At 38.6% G+C, this 22,176-nt stretch overlaps 1 protein-coding gene across 1 annotated transcript; it reads left to right on the top strand.

Moving 5' to 3' along the window:
• The first annotated feature begins 6,399 nt into the window (after positions 1-6,399).
• LOC141006741 (ADP/ATP translocase 2) lies at positions 6,400-8,807 on the top strand. Its single transcript, XM_073478963.1, has 4 exons — positions 6,400-6,598; positions 7,478-7,964; positions 8,056-8,196; positions 8,379-8,807. Exons 1-4 carry the CDS (start codon positions 6,488-6,490, stop codon positions 8,534-8,536), a joined length of 897 nt encoding a protein of 298 aa, XP_073335064.1. The 5' UTR covers positions 6,400-6,487; the 3' UTR covers positions 8,537-8,807.
• The last annotated feature ends 13,369 nt before the right edge of the window (positions 8,808-22,176 follow it).

The following is a 22,176-nucleotide window of genomic DNA, read 5'->3' as shown; positions in this document are numbered from 1 at the left end:
TGACACAGCGGGTGATATACTGGGTGCCTGAGAAGCTTTGACATTCACAAGATACATTCATCATTTTAAGATACTAATCTCTAATGGGCTGCTTCACCTGACATTATCTGAAATTTTCCTAGATGCAGTAAAGCCTGCACCTCCTCTACCACTGAAATAATCCTAACAAATCTGGTATTTGCATTTATTTCTGCATTATAGAGCACAGGGGGAGGAGGTGCGTTTCATATAAAGATTATCTTTATGTGGATCAGGAAAATGACCTGCAGGCAACCACATTCAAAGGATGACAAAGAATTTCTGCTCCGGCTCGAGCACTGACAAACACCTGTTATCCAAAATGACAATACCAATAACCACAGATCAACAAGCTTAACGCTCCACTGGGAGATTCCTTATCGAGCTACTGTCACATCATTGACTTTAATGATTATAACTCAGAGGAATCCAGTTTAACCTACTGTCATGTCAGATAACAGACAGATCTTTTAGAAGATTTGATCATCAGCAAAGACAAAGACCGCAAACCGATGCCATAAATTTACATTCTTGCTTTCTTAAATCAGCCTCTAATGCACAACTTATGTAAAAGGTCAATGATTTACATGATGTGGGAGCTGAAATGCTTTCACGCACAGGAGGACGTCATTTAGTTTTACAATTCATGTGTGATATTTCCATGATCCGGGACAGTCCGATCAATATTTGGGAGATGAACAGCTCTTTCTGGAACGAGTCCAAGGCAGAAATAACAGACCTGAGCAGTATGATGTCATCCAGATGTAAAAATCTAAGGCTGCTGCTATAATATCAATTACAAAGTGGTTTTATGGAGCTCTTTAATGGGACTTTGAGGGTCACACACAGTATTTCCCACTTTGTCCTTTGTTCTTCTTGGATTAATGAGTTAACTGTCCTCTATTACAGGAGCTATTCACATATAGGTGATTTGCAAAAAGTTACCACTTTATATATTAATAATAATACTGGACATCAGCAATGTAAACTGAAATCCATTTTCCTCTTGTGCATGTTATGATGAAGGCTTCCTTACAAGCTATAATTGTTTTTATTTCCATGGAGAAAAAAAAAAAACACGAACACATGCATGCATTTTTTTTGTTCCAAGTTCTGCACACTGGAAGATCTCATCCAAAAGGGAACACATACTCCGACCTCCTCCAACTGACTAAATGAATGATGTGCCTCAATCTGCTTGAAATGAGAAATATGTTACTCACCATGAGAGAAGACATTGAGCAGGAGTCCAATGATCATCATCCTGTCCGGTGACATTGGAGAGTTGGGGACTGACTGTGAAACTCGCACCCGGCTCGCTGCAGCTCAGTGACCCGTCTCCTGCCACATCCAGCCAGCCTGCTCCTCCTCTGCTGCTGCTGCTGCTGCTGCTGCTGCGCCCGCACGGACTGAGGCGGATCGGATGGGCTAACGCACAAAGTTGGCCAAACTGAACCGTGCACACAAATCAAGTTCTCGCGATTTTTGTTCTACCATTTATTTGTCGGATCCCAGTTTTATTGATCTCTTGCGGGCGCATTCGGTAGATTTCCGAAACATTTATCCAAAAAGTTTCTGCTCAGCAGTCAGTCCCGGTCAGTCAGTCAGTCAGTCACACTACAGCCTCCAAGTGTCGCATTTGGACTTGTGCGCAGCTCCACAGTTGTCCAGCCACAGTTGAGATCAGGGCGCAGAGACTGTATGGCGCATCTCTGTCGTGATTGGCCCCTGAAATGACTGAATATGCTCGTGGGATGCGAACATGTTTCCTGTGGGGGAGCAGCCGGATTGTAGCAGACAAGTTTTTGGCTTCAACACAAGGTGTAAATTATAGATTGCATTGAAAAGTCATTATGTTCAGCTGCAGAATTACACTCACTAATCCACTTAATTAACCGAGAAGTTTTTTTCCCTTCTGTTTTATTGTGTTCTAATGGTTTTAAGGGCTGTTCAAAGCATCTACTGAATGAGCTTTAATGGCTTTGACCTTGACACTGCATTCATAATAATGCTTTCAGTGAAGAAACAAACAGAGAGAAAGTCTGTCCTGTGTTTCCATTTGGAAGGAGCATGTTTCTGGTTATAAATATTGTTCTTTTCCGCCTCAGGTGCCTTTATGTGTCCGCTGAGGTGAGCTTAAATGTTCGATTGAATATGTTTCCTTCTCCTGCCTTGAGACCAGTCTGCAGCCCCACAGCCTTTACCACTCGTATCAGCTTACAGCAGGATTGGGAGTGTGAAATCTTTACTTGTTCCACTGCTGCAGCTGACCTGTTGGTGGAAAGGGTTGGTGCACAGGGGATGACATGCAGTGAGAAGTACTGAAAGCTGTGGTACACACCTGCAACACTGAGGGTTTTAAATCCAAACATACAGTTTCACTGTGCAGTTTGTGTCTTTGTATGTACAGATTTTGTCTTCCATTCTCTGTAATACTCCCTCCTGGGATATAAACACAAAACTATTTGTACATTCGACACAGCAGCTCTCATTTTTGCTTTTTCCCTCTGAAGTGATCAAGAAAACACAAAGGTGGCCTTCAAGGTTAAAAAACTAAAAAAGTGTCACTCATTGATTTTTTTCTTTCTCATTAAAGTCATTTATGAAGAGGCTACTTGAAATGTCTCTGAAGTTCATTAAATTACCCAGTTTACAGTGAAAAATACTTCACTAAAAATATTATTCACTAATGGCACCGCTGCCACTCACTAAAAGAGAACAAAAGCAATTTAAAATTGCAGAGTGCATGCCACTGACCTGTTGTCCTCGCTGTAATTAAAAGGCAGCAGAGAGGGATTAGTGGATTAATTTACACATCCTGTTCAACTGGATGCTCAAGTGGCAGCAAGAAACACAAGTGGACAGAGACTGTCATTAAAAATGCACATCCAACCGAACAAGAACAACAAAGCAACGCCTCTTATGAAGCAGTAACTATGGCAGCATGAGGAGACCTCGCACTTTACAGTCTGCCCTTTCTCCTGACATCAAACAATGTACTGCAGAGTGAGCGAGTGAATGTTCTTTTACAGCTTGTTTCTCAGTGTGTTCTCATGTAAGTCAGGTTTTATTCACTGTAATCTTCTCCTGCTCCAGCTTCAGAGGATGGTCTATGACAGGATCCCTCAGAGGAGGCTTGACTCTGACTGTATGGCATCACAGCAGCTCCTCCCTTTGGTCAACGCTGGGCATTACATAATACATGCACAGGTTACTGTATAAACCCCAAACTACCTTTACTGTGAGATAAAGGTGTATGTACAGCAGTGTTTAAAAACAGTCATACTTTTGCGTGGCCACACTGATGATGGTTTGGCATAAGATCTATCAACGAGGCCCCGGAGACAACTCTATTCAACAGCTGTCATCAGCTTAATGAGAAACATATTTTGCTTCCAGTTCTGTTGTTCGATGAGGCTTGAAATAAAACATTAAGTAGTTTCATAAATTGTCACAGGAGCATATGAACCACCAGAACATATTGTCACAACACTGACATCTTGAGTGCAACAGGAAGTCAACAATGAGTCATATTGGCCCTCTGGAACATTAAATTAATGTAATAAATAGCACTTAATTTACAAAACTTTATTTTAAAGGGGCAATATGCAGTTTTGGAGAAGAAATTCAAAGTCAGTATTTTAATATTTACAATATTAATGACGTAATAATAAAAAACTTAGAAAGATTATTTTTTTCCATAACTGAATAAAAGCTGTTCTCAGAGGAAAATAGGGTCCCCAGAACACTGTTTGAAGCTAGAAATATAAACAAAGTAAAACAGTATGAAAAGGTCAGTTTGTTAATGTAGTTTGTTTTGGCATATAAAAAAAAAACACTCTATGAAGATTTTTCTCTTCTCATTAAAATTTTCTTCAACACAACTACATAGTGCACCTTTAAGATAAATAGATGGATGTTTGTGAAGTTTGATTATGAGGGAATAAAAACTAATAATTTCCTGCATTTCTCAAAGTCTTGCTACTGTTTTATTTTCCGGCGCGCTCTCTATCTCTCGATTGCTCTTGGTGGATTTTTTGTGTGTTTTCTCATGAATATATTGGCTGGAAAGTAACTCAGAAAGTAACCCTTTGGTTTAAAAAGGTCAAAGTTTGTGCTGTAAAGCTTCCACGAGTGACCTTTCACACAACTGCACTGTCAAAATCTACACACTGACCTCCAATGAATGTTAATAGATGGATGGGCCACGGCTAGCTGGTTAGCATGCATGTGTTTTAAATGTGTCTTAAATGGGTGTTGTGATAAAGTTTATCCATCTAACTTCAGTAGATATCTCTTGCAACACAATTCATCAAAAACATCAAATGTGCGATTTCCTCACATTGTGCTGATATTTTTAAGTTATGTTTTCAACTAAAGTTCTGACATAATGCACCTTTAAATGTGAATATTTTCTGATTTCTGATTGACAGTGAACTAATTCATTTTGGGTTGTTGACAAAAAAAAACCTTTGAGGGCATCATCCTGGACTTTGGAAAATGCTGCTCAACATGCTGCACCTATTTTGTAGCCTACCCGAGGCATTTGGCCCTGTTTTCTCTCCTGAGAGCTGGTTTAGAAATTGCTACTCATCGCTGTCACATCACAAGAAACTAATCTTTTGCTGTTTGGAGTCTTCTGTATCTGTGATAAAGTCGCTTTCCTATCGCTCAGAGAACTAAGCTTGATGTATTGATCTTCTGATGATGTGATCACTTTTGGTCTGCCTGATCGTGCTTTGGATACAACTGATGAAATGGTTTAGAGTATATGCACTGCCATCTTTGAAACCTTGAGTCTAGCCATGATTTGAGGCTGAGAAAGGCCCTTTTGCTTAGAATAACAATTTGACTTCTTGAATCCTCAAACTTTCTGATTATTTCCAGGTTTATGTGGTCTCAGACTTTTTGACCCCACTGTATGTCAAATAGAATAAAATAAATAAACAGAAGAAGAAGAAGAAGAAGAGGGCATTAATCTAAGGAGAGATGTCAGAGCGATTGGGCTGCCCAGTAATCAGGTGGCATGAGCAGTTAGGGGCTCAGTGCCATGCTCAAGGGCACCTTGACAGTGCCCAGGAGGTGAACTGGCACCTCTCTAGCTACCAGTATGCACTCTGCACTAGATTGGTATACTGATGTGCAGTATGGTAAAATGAAAAATGTGTAGGTAGACAGGTTGTGCAGTATGTCATAAATGTATATTGTTAAAGACAACCAGTTATGGAGAGTTGATAAGACAGATGATGTACATAACATACATAGATAGATAGATAGATAGATAGATAGATAGATAGACAGACAGACAGACAGACAGACAGATAGATAGATAGATAGATAGATAGATAGATAGATAGATAGATAGATAGATAGATAGAATGCATTTAAATTTAATTCAGTTCATTTTCTAAGTAGTAGGACTATGTCTGATATTCACGAGCTAAATTAAAATCAGTCTCTTGCTGCCCTCTAGTGGACAACTCTGATCAAGCCCAATATGAATGAATGAAACTTTTATTTTGGAATTCATGCAGCACTGGTCGCCATCCAAAAGACGCAGTGTTACAAACCAGCTCTTCGTCAAAACCCGAGATGCAGCGCTGCAACAGGTGGGCTCACGAGCTTGTGCTGTGAGCAGAGCAGGTGTGGGGACACGTGACTGTGTGCTGCTCAAGAACATTTCTCAAGATTTTAATCAGACATCTGCAATGACATCCAGGTTTTAGCAAACAGCACAGAGACTCTGGTGCAACTTGAAACACCCAGCCCAAATGCTGCAACAACAATGCACGTGCTGATATTAATAAGTTATATGTTAGGTTATATAATAATAATTCAGAGGAAGTGCACCTCACTGAAAAGCAGCAAAGCAGTACTGCAGTTCGTTGCATTTGTCCAGTGGTCGTCACATTCACTGAGAGCTGCTATGTAATGGTTAACGTGTTGTGGGTTATAATGGTGGACATGGCCCTGTGAAGTCCTTGAAGGTCTGAGCTGTGAACGACCCCGTGACTTTCCTCAAGTGTGATGTACAGAACAAGCTAGCTGCCAGGCCGCAGTCTTCATTGGTCCGTGGGCGTGACAAGAGCGCAGGGAACCAAATAAGACCACAGCCAACACAGTAGCTCGTCTGGTTTTCTGTCTAAATTTAGTTGCCTCACGTGTATTGTGTAATATCAGGATTTACAATTAATGTGTGTGATTTACTTGCCGGGGCAGAGAAAATAACGCAAAGTGACGACATCACCAACTAGACAGTTTAATTGGCAGGCAGCCGCGTGACTACGCCCGATTGGCCAATCACCTCGAATCTCAGTTCCCGTATTTTATCGCGATCCATTGTGTTACATAAATCCCCAACGCGGCTACACAATCGGCCATTTCGTCGGTGCGGGCTAACAGCTGTAGAGGGCAGTGGGGTATATCTCGAGTACTGGTTATTTGAAAGGCACACCAAGAAAATCGCACCATGAGTGAGACAGCTATCTCCTTCGCCAAGGATTTCTTGGCTGGTGGCATCTCCGCCGCCATCTCCAAAACAGCCGTCGCTCCCATCGAGAGAGTGAAGCTGCTCCTTCAGGTAAAACTCTCTCTTCCGGAAGGCTCCCTACGTTAGCCGGCTAGCTTGTGTGAGCTTGCTAGCTGCCATTGGAGAAAGTCATTCACGTATCTCTGCCGGTTGTCACTACTTACCCGCAAGCTCAGAGTTGTACATAGCTCCGTGACATTTGCTGATATAGAATAAGTGAACGCCTATAGGGCGATGTGTTAAAGGATTTAAGGTCACCATGGGATGGGAAATGACCTACACGAGCTTGGATGCTAATGTTAGCTTCCCACGTTAACCTTAGCCGGCGTAGCTAACAAAGGACAAACGCTTGTAGAGATTCTGGGACATTGTGTACAAATGGACGGCATCACCTCTGCTTCATTAACAACCCAACTATATCGTAGGTACCTGAAGCAAGGGTACATGTCGGTTATATTTCAGCGTATATGACGATGTAATCTTACCGGCGGCAAACGTACCTCTTGATGTTGGCTAACGTTGAGAGAGGAGGCTGCACCGAGGCCCTAGGACAGTCATTCATAGCTGGGTCAACGAGTTTTCCATCCTTTTTCAGTTGAACCTGCATAACAACATTGTTTCAGAGTAATTTACTTAACCCAAACTTGCTCCTGTACTGACCGCTGCCCGTGTTTTATTGAGTTAATGTTGGAGGATGTGCTCTCCATTAACAAATGTTGGGTGATTCAAGATGGAAGCCCTTCTCATACGATTGCTAGTAAACATTGATATTTGTTAAATTGCACTTCAAAGGGGGGTTTTGCTGCAACTTTTACAGTTGCAACCTGTACCAAGGTCACAACAAGGAGACCTTGTGATTGACACATACTCAACAGTTAATTGGCTTCCCTAATTAAAACTAAACTCTTTCTTTCGTTTTCATTATTCCAGGTCCAGCATGCCAGCAAGCAGATCACCGCAGATAAGCAGTACAAGGGTATCATGGACTGTGTCACCCGTATCCCCAAGGAGCAGGGATTCCTCTCCTTCTGGAGAGGTAACCTTGCCAATGTCATCAGATATTTCCCCACCCAGGCCCTCAACTTCGCTTTCAAGGACAAGTACAAGAAGATCTTCCTTGATGGCGTCGACAAGCGCACCCAGTTCTGGAGGTACTTCGCCGGTAACCTGGCCTCTGGTGGCGCCGCCGGAGCCACCTCCCTCTGTTTCGTGTACCCCCTCGACTTCGCCCGTACCCGTCTGGCTGCTGATGTGGGAAAGGCTGGAGCTGCAAGAGAGTTCAACGGTCTGGGCGACTGCCTGGCTAAGATCTTCAAGTCTGATGGTCTGAAGGGCCTGTACCAGGGCTTCAATGTGTCTGTTCAGGGCATCATCATCTACAGGGCTGCTTACTTTGGCATCTATGACACAGCTAAGGGTATGTTGATTTGCCACTGATTTACAGTTAAAGCTCTGAATAGGCTGGTCTGCTGCTTCTAGATCTCTAATGTTGCCCCCCTTGTCTACAGGTATGCTTCCGGACGCCAAGAACACCAGCATATTGGTGAGCTGGATGATCGCTCAGTCTGTCACAGCTGTTGCTGGCCTGACCTCCTACCCCTTCGACACTGTCCGTAGACGTATGATGATGCAGTCTGGACGCAAAGGAGGTGAGTTTATTTGTATTGATGGAAGCCTTTGCAGTTGAGCTGACATACTGCTGACAGACATTATTGATGTGTGGTTTCTTGATCATGCATTCGATGGACTAAATGTGCAACAGTCATTTTTCTGAATGTTTTATTTCTGGTCACATATCTCATTTTGGCCATTTTCTTCTCTCCTTTCTCAGCCGACATCATGTACAGCGGCACCATCGACTGCTGGCGTAAGATCGCACGCGATGAGGGTGGCAAGGCTTTCTTCAAGGGAGCCTGGTCCAATGTGCTCAGAGGCATGGGCGGCGCCTTTGTGCTGGTGTTGTACGATGAGCTGAAGAAAGTCATTTAAATCGTCATATTGTCACGTCACTGTCCAATTTGGCTAAATGTAATAACTTTCCATTTCTATGGACTCTGCATTCTGCCTTATTTATGGGAACAAACTAGTGTCTCACCCCTAGCTGTGGGCGATGGCTGTACGTTGTGCATCTTTATGATTTTAAACGTTCCACACCCTCTTTACCAATGTCATTCCTGTTAAAGAAATCTGATACCTCCTGTCATTCACTAGGTTTGTATGGTCCCAACTTGAATAAATCTATTCTGGGGAACAAACTTAACCACTGTCAAACTGTCTCCTCTACTGTCAGTGCATGAGAAGAGCACATGCTGGATAATGAACTGCACAAAGTGGATTACACCCAACTGCTATATTTACTCCCACTTATCTCCTGAGCCTTCCTGGTTTGACCGTAGGCACTACTAGGATTGTAGTGTAACACCTGAGTGTTACTGATAAAGTCAGTAGGACAGAATTCATTTTGTTAGTTTTGTTATGCTTAAAAGTTACTATCGCTGTGAACATTTTGTTTAAAGTGACAAAATGTGACTTCCCAGAGAAAGATGGTTGACTCTTGTCTTAAGTCATCTTCCACTACCTGGGGATGAAACTTGGCAATTAACTTGCTCCAGGAAGTTGTATTTTGTTTTACTTATAGGACAACTTTCAGAGGAAATCAAGTTACTTTGAAGCATGTAGGCTCAGTTACTCCACCGCAAACAGCAGGGAAATGTTCATCAGAGAGATTCACAACACAATTGTGTATGCTAAGTAGCACTGCATGGATAAATCAATTAGTTGCTTGAAATAGCTGCCAACTATTTTTAAAAAATCCATCATTTTAATCATTTTTAAGACAAAAATCTGTTTCCAACTTCTTAAATATCAGGATTTGCTGTGTTTTTATTTTGGTCATTTATGATAGTGAAGGAAGACTTTTTTTGGGGGTGGATTTGAACTGTTGGACAAGCAAGTTGTCACTTTGGGTTCTGGGAAATTGTGATGAGCATGTCTGACATTTAATAGTATTAATCATGAAAATAATAGGCAGGTTAAATGGTAAATAATTGTTGGGTGCAGCAGTTAAGTTGTAAGCTCAATTAAATAACCCAGTGTTGGGTGTAAGGTGTACAAAAGCAACGCGTCACTAAAATAATACTTTAAACAGTGATCGACTGATATAATGCTTTCAACGCAAAAGTAGTGTAATGCATTACTATGCATAGCTGGTAATGTAATGAAACCTTACAAGTAGTAACTAGTAATATGTAATACATTACATTTTAGTACCTTTCTCAGCACTATTATCCAAAGTTATATTTATGTAGGTACTAGCTGCACCAAAGTCTGATTTTAATCATGACATGAACACTAACTTAACAATTTAACATGAATACAAAAACATGAGACAAACAGGTATTCACTTCCAGCATGAGATTCATTATGCTATATACCTGTGTCTGTTCAACATACATGTAGGAATATCGTAAAGGAACAAAAACACAAAGTTGTGCATCATGTTGCTCAGAAATCAGAATGTATGATATGTCAAAATGTACTTGACCCTGCAATGCAGAGTAACCACCATACAGGATGCACTGTACTGTATGCTGTGAATGAAAATCTAGTGACAGAAGTCATTAAAGATGCTAAATGCTGTGTGTGGATTCCCACCACAGTGCATGAATGAACTTGGCTGTGTGTCCTGGGTTGACTTCAAACATGTATGAACAAATATGACTGCAAGATGTGACAGAGAGCAGAGAATGGTGAAGGTTTGGTTAGATAAATACTTCCTCCACTACTCATATCTACAGGCAAGGATCTGTGGCTGATGTCTGTAGATTTACTGCGGGATAATTATACCGTTATCAGATGTTTTGTCATCTCTGCTCAAACACAGAAGATAATTTTCTTCCTCCACCGACTGTAACCAAGTGAAGAAAAGGAAAGGAGAAAAAAAAGCATTTCCTGTGAAACGTCAGCGACATATTTTAGGGGTGACCCTCCACACAGACGCGGAAGTTTCAGTCCACTCCTCCATGATTTTAATCCCCTACTCGTCCTGAGATGCGGACACTTGCCAGCAGGGGGCGCCTGCGGCAAACAAGTGTGACACTTCCGCGTTCCCGTACCCTCCAGCGCGCGCTCGAGTTTGTCAATGAGGAGTGTCTGAGGCTGAGTGTGATTTATCTTCTTATCAGGACACAGTGACAGTGTGGGGAGAGGATATGTGCCAAGTGAGTGAAGGTGGACACACTGTCGCCATAAACACCTGCAGTCTAAAGGTGCAGTGTGCAAATGCTGCAGGTGCTGCTGGCTTTCTCACTGGTTAACTCCAGTTTAAAGATGGTGATACATTGGAGGATGTAAGTTATGTTTGCTGTCTCCCCTGTGCAAAAAGAGCACGATGTATCACTATGACAAAATCAAAAAAATAATAAAATATGCATGAACAAATGAGCACACACACTGTCTGGTTATTAAAAAATCATTTATATCATTTTGCCATGGATTCACCTCAAACTGTATTGATTTGTGTGTCGCAGACAGAATACATCTTAGCAGGATGGTCCTAGTTTATGATCAGGTGCAAATTAACTTGACATGCAATGAAAAAAATGCATAAAAAAAAAATAATAATAAAAATCACAGATCATTTTCTTAATGATGAGGCGGCCCCTGTATTTTTCACTGATGTCAAAAGTGTAGTTTTAGCCAATATATAAACCTGAACGCAAAGAAAAATGAGGCAGTCCGGAGTGAAATAAATAATCAGAAAATAAAAAAGGCACGGCAGTGTGAAGCCACCATCTTTTTTCCTCAGACAAGCTCATTCTGGATTCATAAACACTTCTAATTTATTCCACCAAATAAATCTTTTAAAACAATGTTTCAATACAAACTGAATCCAGGATTTGAATACAATACAGAACCTCTTCTCTGTCTGCTTCTTCTCTTCTCTTTATTCTCTGGCTTGTTTAGCAGATAAAATCTAAATATAAAGAGCCATATGTATAATAAGCCTAACTATTTAACCCGTTAATATCCACAGTGGAATTGTATAATTTTGCTTTAGTTTAGCACCTAAAGTATCAGCTGACCTAAACACAGATCCACTGAAATTTGACATAACAAACCACCTTTTGGTGATTCGAAAAAGAAAGAAAACCAGCGTTGTCTGCGACTTAAAACATGATAAACATGTGAAATCAAAAATGTAGATTTTGTTATGTGTGTCCTGACAGTTTCCACAGCACCTGTTGTGTTTCCTACTCAAACAGAAACAATTATGTTGGACTTTTTATTAAAAGACAAAATATAGTCGTCAGTCATTAAAGGTGAACTATGTAGTATTTCAGGAATACATTCCAATCTTCAATGACTGATTTTTTTTATGCTTGAACAAACTCTCTTTGTTTTCATGACTGAATAAACAAACTGACCTTAAAGGACGACACAGTTTCATACTGTTTTACTTTGTTTATATGTGGCGGACCCTGCCACCTTTCTAGCTTCAAACAGTGTTCTGGGGACCTTATTTTCCTCTTAGAAAAAAAAAATTCTGAGTTTGTATTTCTTCTCCAAAACTGCATAATGCCCCTTTAATATCAAAACTCTAATTAAAAACTGACTGTGGCAAGTTCTCAATATTACAACACAGTTAAAGGAGGTTATATTCAGTATCACTATATGCTTAATGAATTTTACTGAAGCACATCTCATTTTGTGGTGCTGATTTTGTATTTATAGTCTTATAAAAACTGATATTGACACGTTCCACATGCAGCAGGCCAATCAGAGTGTGAAAATAAATCATGCACGGCCCATTATTCTGTCTGTGCAGCTCAGAGGTTAACACAGACATGGAAACTCTCTCCTGTGCAGAGTTTACATGTTGGCTGCATCAGCGTCCTCCCACTGTCCAAACACTCGTGATTGAAGTGGACTGCACTCTTGAATCGCCTGTACAGTAGGCGTGAAGTGAGGTGTGACTGCGATTGTTGATTAATCACTGTTAGATTTGTAATGGACTGGCTTGCCTGTCCAGGGTGTTTCCTGCCTTCTGTCCAGTGCATTCTGGGATACGATCCAGCCTGTTGTTCAGCATCTCGTCACTTCCAACTGTATTTGGAATCGACACCCCAACAGGCTAATATTATCTATGGGCTTCAATTCATCTATCTATCTGTCTATCTATCTATCTATCTATCTATCTATCTATCTATCTATCTATCTATCTATCTATCTATCTGTCTATCTATCTATCTATCTATCTATCTATCTATCTATCTATCTATCTATCTATCTATCTATCTATCTATCTATCTATCTGTCTATCTATCTATCTATCTATCTATCTATCTGTCTATCTGTCTGTCTGTCTGTCTGTCTGTCTGTCTTTCTAACAACCATTTCTCGACTAATTGATTAGTTGTTGGATTTAAAAAATGTCAGAAAATTGTGAAAAATGTTGATCATGATTTCCGAAAGTCCAAGATGACATCTTCAAATATCTTTTGTCCACACACATCCCACAAAATTAGTTTACTGTCACAGAGGAGTAAAGAAACCAGAAAATATTCACATATCAGAACAAAAACGTTTGCAAAAAATGTCTCCAAACTGATAATTTACCAAAACAGTTTGCGATTAATTTAATAGTTGACAACTAATCGTTGCAGCTATCTATCTACGAGTGTATGAAATGTTTCCCAAAGCCCAAGATGACGTCCTCGAATGTCTTATTTTGTCCACAACACAAGAAATGTAGTTACTGTCAAAGAGGAGTAAAGAAATCAGAAAATATTCACATTTAAGAATCTGGAATCACAGAATTTGGACTTTCTTTTCAAAGGTAAAAAAAACCCTCAAACCGATTAATAGACTATTAAAATTAAGATTAATTTAACAGTTGACAACTAATCATTGCAACTCTTTGATCAGTGTTTCCTGAAATCCAAGATGATGTCCTCAAGTGTCTCATTTTCTCCACAACTCCCGAAAAATCTGTTTACTGTCACAGTGGAGTAAAGAAACCAGAAAACATTCACATTTAAGAAGCAAAAAATCTACAAAAGCATCTCCGAATCGATTAATCATTTATCAAAATAGTCGGAAGTTACTGTAATAGATCACAACTAATCATTGCAGCCATTGTCGAATAATCTGTCAATTATTTTCACGATTAATCGATTAGTTGTTTGGTTTATACAATGTGGTGGAAATAGTGAGAAATGTTGAGTTTTTATTTAAGTCCAAGATGATGTCCTCAAGTGTCTATCTATCTATCTATCTATCTATCTATCTATCTATCTATCTATCTATCTATCTATCTATCTATCTATCTATCTATCTATCTATCTATCTATCTATTTTTCAATTAGCTGTTTGATTAATAAAATATCAGGAAATACTAAAAAATGTCGATCAGTGTTTCGTCCTCAAATGTCTTGTTTTGTCCACAGCCCAAAGAAGAAACCAGATAATATTCACATTTAACAGGCTGCAATCAGAGAAATTTCAAGAAATTACTCAAACTGTACGTGATGTAGTTGCCGATCTTATCTATCTGGCACTCATTGGAAGTCAGTTTGTAGATTTTGGCAGTGCAGTCATGTGAAGGGTCATGTGTCGAAGCTTTGCTGCATACACTTTTGAAGCCAAGAGGTTACTGTCTGTGTGTCTCTCTAGACAGAATATATTAATGAGAAAACCCACCAAGAACGAGACAGACACACACACACACACAGAGAGAGAGAGAGAGAGAGAGAGAGAGAGAGATGAAAAATAAAACAGCAACAAGACTTTCTGTGAAGTACAGGAAAGTACTAGTTTTTATTCCTTCATAATCAAACTTCACAAACAGCTTGAACTTGTACAATACCTCAGAGAGTGAAAATTACAAAAAAAGTGCTGGTAACATTTACAAAAATCATCCTTACTTAGCAACAATCAGTTTATTCTTCCACACTTTTTTTAGTCTTTTGTATTAAGGCTTAATACTTCTGTATAAAGTATATGCAAGATAAGTCTTCACAGTTTTTCGAAAAAAGTCACAATATTATGTAACATAATGAAGCTTTTACGGCTATTTTCTTTATAATAACAAATACACATCACTGGTAAATATATGTGAAATACAGGGCTTATTGTAAAATGGCAAGTAATGATACTGTTTGCTGAGATAAATTGATTCCACACACTGTTATAGGAAAGTTTTGACATACCATTGCTATAACTGAAGGAGGAGGAAAAAGAAAATGATAAGCATAAACACTTGGGAGATCGCCTCCAAACTTTGGCACATCCCATGAAACAAATTTCACAAATTAATGAGATTTTTATTTTTGAACTCATACATATGGAAGAATAGCTAAACTGGCATAAAGTGAAAACATGCTGTGTAGTAAGGTGCTAAATCAGAGATATTACATTGCCAGCCTCTTTTTTTTTTCCCCACATGGACTGACATGAATAAGGTGCATTTGTAAGACTCAAAGCATGTAGGCCTTTCTTAGATGTCAACAAAATAGGTAATAAATACAAGTTTTCAAAAAGAAAAAAACAACCAACCTAAATTAATTTGACCAATAGTCTTGAGGCGACCTCGTATACTCATGCATCCCCATGATTCAGAGAAATGAATGTCTCTACTGCAGTTGTGTAACTCTCTAACTGTGGCATGTGAAAGTAAAAGCTGTATTGTATTCATGGTATGTGTTATTTGCTTTTTTTTTTCTCATTTTTTTCTTAGATTTTTTTTTTTTTCGTTTTGAACCGTTGAAACTGTGACAAACTTTGATGAGTAAGGAGATGGAATTGAAAACTGAATGTGAAACTAAGCCAAGATATATTCACAAGATCCTCTAAGCTGCACTGGTTTACAGGTCAACAGATGAGAGCTCTAGCCCTAGACTTACCAATTTCACCCTCATGCATACTGTACGGTTAAAGTGACGCAACAAGCTTGCTTAAATAGTCTACATCACAAAAGCAATTTGGTTTTAGTGCAAACACAATTGGCTGGCTTCAGCTTCTCAATAATAACAAGCTCACCAAGGAGATTACAAGAAGGCACATACTTATGCTTCCTCTAACACGCAACATATTTAGACAAACCGCAACATCTTTCAACAACACCACAAAGCGGTGAAAACAGGAAAAGCTACTACATCCAGATAAAATGGTGAAGAAGTTTTGCCATTTGTGAATTATTGAGAAAATTTACATTTATCCATCAACAAAATAACGACGTTAAGGTCAGTAATTACTGCTGTTGTGAGTGACCTCGTTGAAAAAGGATGACGTATGATACATTTTGGTGGATTCTCTACATACGTGGCCAATAATGCTGTGTTTGTACGACAAAAAGGTGCATTCGGAATTTTTTTTTTTCTTCCTCTAAGAAGCGTTATTATTTCACTTTAAAGCATTTTTTTTAAGTAACATCCCAGCAAAAAAGCACTCAAAGTGACCAAATATGCAGAGAAGATTTTTAAGGAGGAAAGGTGTGCACGACAGTGGACAAGCTGGGGTTATCTTTTGGTATTTGTGTTTCTCTTTAAATAACGTTGTCGGCTGCATGATGAAGACTCGTGGGAAATGATTCCATCCCTCATACATCCCGTCTCTCACTTCAGATCTGCAAGAGCTGCTTGATTTGTCCAAAACAATCACAGGAGGAAACAACAGTTTTAATGCCCCTCAAATCTGGACACTAATACTCATGGGTACTGCTGGGTATAAAAAAGGAGAAAAAAAAGAAAGAGACCCTGCTACGAACAACAACATGTGGATGTCATTTAAAAAAGGTGACCAATTCTGTACCTTTGAATACAAAAAACAAATCAAAACATGTCAAATATCACCATTTACGACAACTGTCACATACTATGGTTTGAAAATGTGTTTAGTGAATTATATTGCTTTTGATAGAAGAAGACCAAAATAAGTCTAGTGCAAATCTCTTTTCTGGTTTGAGAAGTGGTGGTTGGTGTAATGAGACTCAACTGTCATATCTGCTCTACCATAGCAAGAACACACCAGGTGATTTTGATAACTGGATAGCTGTCGAGTGGTATCCCTTTACGATTCTTGTTTCTGAATATTCATGAGATTTTTCTTTTTCAGAAAAGAAAGTAAAAAATTAATCTGTCACCAGTCGATGCCATGCAAGAATTTGGAAGGAAAAAAACCCTACTAAATATTTCCTATTATACATAACCCATCACCCAATGAATGCAATTAACCAGCACAAAGGAAATGTCTCAACTTCTTACATCTAAATGACTCCTATTTTGAGCGGGAGGATGGCGGCCATGTTAGTCACCCTCCCCTGTACAGCTGGGAGGATGTGCTTTTGTCTGTCAGCTCACATCTGTGCTAACGGGTGTTGTCTGTGCAGTTTATGTCTGTCAAATACATCTCTCAACTTGGAAATGTTGGAAAACTCACTCCAGTCCAGTGTTTGACAAATCATATTATTAAAAAAGAAAAAAAAAGAAAAAACGTCCTTGCACATACATTTAAGAAAAAAAAAAAGAAAAAAAGAAAGAAAGAATCTTTATCCCCTATTTCAAAACAGCAGTCAAAACATTTCAAACAAGCTTGTTTCATAACAATAATAATAATAAAATACAAACCAACTTGGAGCATAAATTATCAAAAACAAACTGAAAACACATTACTGCAGCATATATTTCAGGGTTGCTTAGTTGTGATGTTAACTACCTTTACTACAACAGCTCCACTTCTGCCAAGTTCATAGCTATATAGGAGAAGTATTCTTAGGGAAAAATAATAAAATATCGAGCTAACGTAGGCCAGAAAGAGCCTGACAAAATATACACATATTTATAAGCACATCTCATAGTTCAACTCAAGTGCATGTTTACAGAAGCATCTACATACAAGATATGGCAGCAAAAAGCCTGAAAGCCAGATGAAAAACAAGAAAAAAAAAAAAAAAACAAGAAAAAACAAAACAACCTAAGCTGCTTTGATTAGGACACGTGTTATTTCTTATTTGTAATTTTGAGAAATTCTGTTTTCACCCAAGGTACAAAACATCGCCCGAATTACAGTAATTCAATTTCCTATTTTGAACACACAGGATGAAAAATATACAGCAGATTCACCTAGACCTTACAGTAATAAAATATTGTCAGATTTTTGCCAAATGGTTTACATTCCGCTTGCAGATGATGTGTGTCATTATTACAAAAATATATAATCACTTTCATAAATATTTGGACCACATTGTGATATCTAAATTCATGTTACGGGTTTGGTTTGGATTAATTTTCATCATGTAGTGATGGCTGGCTCTGATGCTTTTCTTTTTTTTTATGTTCAGTGAACATGAACGACTGTGATATTTGCTTAGAGAGTGTATCGTTATTCTCTTTCCTTTTTTTTGGCTTCATAAACAACCTACAAATATGTGCAAACTTAACATCTTGGTCCATCTCAAGTATAAATGGCTAAATGTACTCTAAGTCACAATAATGTCAGATTAGTATTTCAGGGACAGCCTTAAAATATTAGACGGTGCCAATATTTGAATAAAACTGCTAGAACAAAACTATTTAATCCAATGTGAAGGTGAACAGGTCTACACTGATGTGCTAAATGTGTGTGTTAGAAGACATAACCAATGATTACTGAGTGTTATGTTTCGTCAGAGGAACAATGCAACATTTACAACCTTTTAACATGCGATAGTTTACATCACAGCTACTGTGTCAGATTCATTTTTATGTTTTGTTGCATTTCTTATAAAAAAAAATCTATTTTGGTCTACAATAGGCAAATTAACACAACCACAAAACTATAAACAACCGATCAAGTGACAAAACATAGATGCATTTTTCACAAGCACCCTGCAATGAGAAGAAAAACAAAGAAAACAAACAAAACACAACTGTAGCAATCGAGCCCAATCGTAAGAACCCCACACACATACAAAATCATTTTCTCCATAAAACTTAAATTATCTTAACCCTTCTTTGGTTTGTGAAAACAAACATTGTCTAGTACAGATTTTTTCCCCCTATTTGACTCCTAATGATTAGCATGGCCCCGTTTGACTAATTACCACCACCAGCCCCTGTAGGAACATTACAGTGCTAAAATTTTTTAATCTAAGTCTGCTGCGTGTCCCTGGTGGCAGGCAGACTACGTGCTGGCTGAGACAGTGACCAACATCGTGGTGAAGAAGAGCTTCTCTTTTTGATTTATTTTACATGTCTGCACTATCAAAAGGAGAACTACATATAGAGAAACAGAGTGATGGCATAGTGCATGTTGTCTATAGAACCGGTCCACACAAGCAGAAGCTGAGCTCAAAGCTTGTGAGGTTTGTGATCTTGTGGCGAGATGAGATTTTGAAAAGGGATCTATTTGTAGGAGATATGCTAAACTTTGATGTCATGGGCAATGTTTGCTACTACATAATCAAATATCCAACAGATCTGTAAAACAATCAAGCGCTGGAAATCCTCCTAAATGTTAGGTTAGTTAAGTGTGGAAAACAAATGCCAGACTAAAAGTTGGAATGTTCTGGACTTGAACAGGAATGCATGTTGCTGCTGCCGCACACTTTTTTTTTTTTTTTAAACTAATCGTCTCGTCAAGCTGGACTAAGCCAAAAAAGATGGACGAGAACACAAAGAGTTTAGTCTTCAGAGGCTAAATCACACCCAAGTCTCCTCACCATTGCGATAAAAAAAAGGATACAGAAAGCCTGTTATCTAGGGACACTCAAAATATAGTTTGTGCTCCAACAAAAACAACAAACCCCCCCCCACAGGAAAAAAGCTGTGTAGACAGGACTGCATGCTTCATTTGGACTGATCTGATGATGGTAGATACCTGACGATGATGTTTTATTAAAAACCTCATCAGGGTAGTGTAATAACTGCATGTTCGGAGAAAGTGATAATAGAATCTAGATGTTTCTATAGCTTAGTTTAGCTGTGTGTGTGTGTGTGTGTGTCAGTGTGTGTGTGTGTGTGTGTGTGTGTGTGTGTGAAGCTCAAAATCAAAAATCTGAATGTCTGAGTGTAAAATGTGAACAGATGCTGCCTGTGTTGGATGACAGGGACTAGCTATATTACATTGCCTATATTATTATTTTAACATCAAATGTATATGAAACTAAGCCTTCAACATGTGCTTTTGTTAATCATAGCTGTTTTCTCCTATTTTCTTGGAAACTATGTATCATGGAGGATTTAAAGATTCAAAATGAAGGCAATCACTCGCTTTTGGTATGACGCATGATTTGTCGTAAAATATTATAAGTTTATGTTCTCACTTAAAAAGATTCTTTATTATTTTACTGCTTGGTCGTCACATCTAATTTAACAATAGTGGCATAATTTAAAAAAGTGTCTTTTTTCCCCTAAATTTGGCACAGTAACTAGGCTGGAGAAGGTTAGAGAGAAAACTGTGGTAATTAGTCCACAGGGGACGGAATAATAAGCCATCCCAAAAAAACCTTTTATCTCGCTGCCACTCAGTCCTGAAACTTGACTATGTTTTGTTTTTTTTAACTCTACTATATTTTCATTTTATTTTTCATGTTGCTAAACCGACCACTTCAAGACATTCGAATGCTGTGTGTTTGTGTGTGTGTGTGTGTGTTGCCAAAACTTTCAATTTGTAATCTCATTTTGCCTCCAAAGTAGCCGTTATAAATATCTACTGTGAGTCTAACGTTTAATGGCCGCTTTCTTCCTTTCACGTTGCTCGTTGCTTGCCCTTTACAATTTCAAGCTGTACGAAAACAGATAAGATAAAACTTTAATGGTCGTTGTGGGGAAATTGGGCACCGGCTTGCATGTGGAAGGGCCTGTCATCAAGGTCAAAGGACGAAAAGCTATCAGAGCAGCTGCCTGCAAACAGTGTGTTACTGGAAGTAACCAGCACCATGCTTATAGATGTCATTAAAATGTGAACAATGGTTATATTTACCGACAATTTTTCTAAAAAAAAAATCCAGTTTTGACATGGATTTTTGTTCATTGTGGCAGACAGCGTGTTAACTTCACCTCTTCCTGTTGATGTGTAGCTCCCTCTGCTGTTCACAAAGTGCCACTGCCCTCTTCCCCCCACAAACATACAGTACAGTATATGGCTTGTTTGCAAACGGCAGAAACAAAAAAACCAAAAAACGCAATGAGAGAGAAAGAGCAACCTGAAAGGAAAAAAACGGTCATTTTGATTTTAAATATTTATTTTTTTCACGAAACCTATTTGTATATTTCATTTGAAGGATAAAAATGTGATTGCATTTTAATATCTTTGAGTCCTCCGAGATGTATAAATGTAAGATAAAAAATAAAACTTGCAGATGAAGCCTTTACTGTATATGTATAGAACATTTCAGGTTTTTTAAAGGGTTCTCTTAGGATGCACTCACAACCACCTGGTCTTAGTAGTAATAGTATAAATAGTATATTTTTTAATAGACCATTGTGTATATACTGTATCTGTGCAATGTAGGAGAGAAAAACTATGAATATTCTGTATAGTTGCTGTATGTACTGATAGGCACTTGATAGGCATATTCCCAATATCCCACAAGGTACTGTATACTCTAGCTGCTTTATCAAACTATCTGAAAATGTATTCTTCATCTGTGTGGAGATGGTGATACTTAAATATATATAGTATATCTGTAAGAAGTTATCTATTTCACTCTTATGTGTACTGAAGAAAGGCCCAAAAAAATGCAGTTATCATCTGAATGGTTTCATGTGTTTTCTGTATTCTAACTCTTAACTTTGTGACTTTGATTAAATAAACGGATCTGACTTAAAATGTGTGGAGACAGACTGAAAAAGACAAACAGGAAGACAGACACATGCTTATCAGAATAAAATGAACCTGTTCCTTACTCAACACGACCCTCACCATTACTATCCTCCGTTTCCTTGTTTTCATCTCAATGCAAAGCATATAAGCATATAGTATATTACACTGTGAAATATGACTCAATAACTGACTATCCTTTATCCAGCTGCGTGAAGCTATGTATGTATAAACAACACCACTATGATCACCGTTAAAAAATAAAAGCAGGAGGAAGCCTGAAATAAAGAAGTATAACGATGAATTAAACATACTGCAAGAAGGACAACAATGTACTGTAGACCCTGTGTCTCTACACTAAGATAAACAAAACATGAACAGTAATATATTTGAAACACAATACAAACAGCTGCAGGCTCAAGGCTATTATCTACTTTCAATATGTTTTGTTCTGGAAAATATGCAAACACTTTGCAAACATAAAGCCTAGACTTATTTTTTTTTTTTCAAAACTAACAACTAGAAGAAGAAGCACGATTGAGATAAGGACTCATTTTCTGGATAATGTTGCAACTTTTCAACAATTTTTCAACCGACTGAGAAAAGAGAATCAAGCACCACCACGAGTAGCTGAAGCAGTATAAGGAATATATAACTATGGACAGTGAAGAGGGCGTGTGATGCTAATGCAACAGGGGGGAGAAAGCCTGGGGTATATGCTATAGCATGGTATGACACACTGGAGAGAAAGTTCTTCCCCTTCCGAGCCCGGTCTGCTATCAAACACCTTATGATACAAGAAGTCAACTGACAATGGGACGAGTTATTAG

The sequence above is a fragment of the Pagrus major genome, chromosome 13, assembly GCF_040436345.1.
Source record: "Pagrus major chromosome 13, Pma_NU_1.0".
Lineage (NCBI taxonomy): Eukaryota > Metazoa > Chordata > Actinopteri > Spariformes > Sparidae > Pagrus > Pagrus major.
This window is presented reverse-complemented; position numbering and strand designations above follow the sequence as displayed.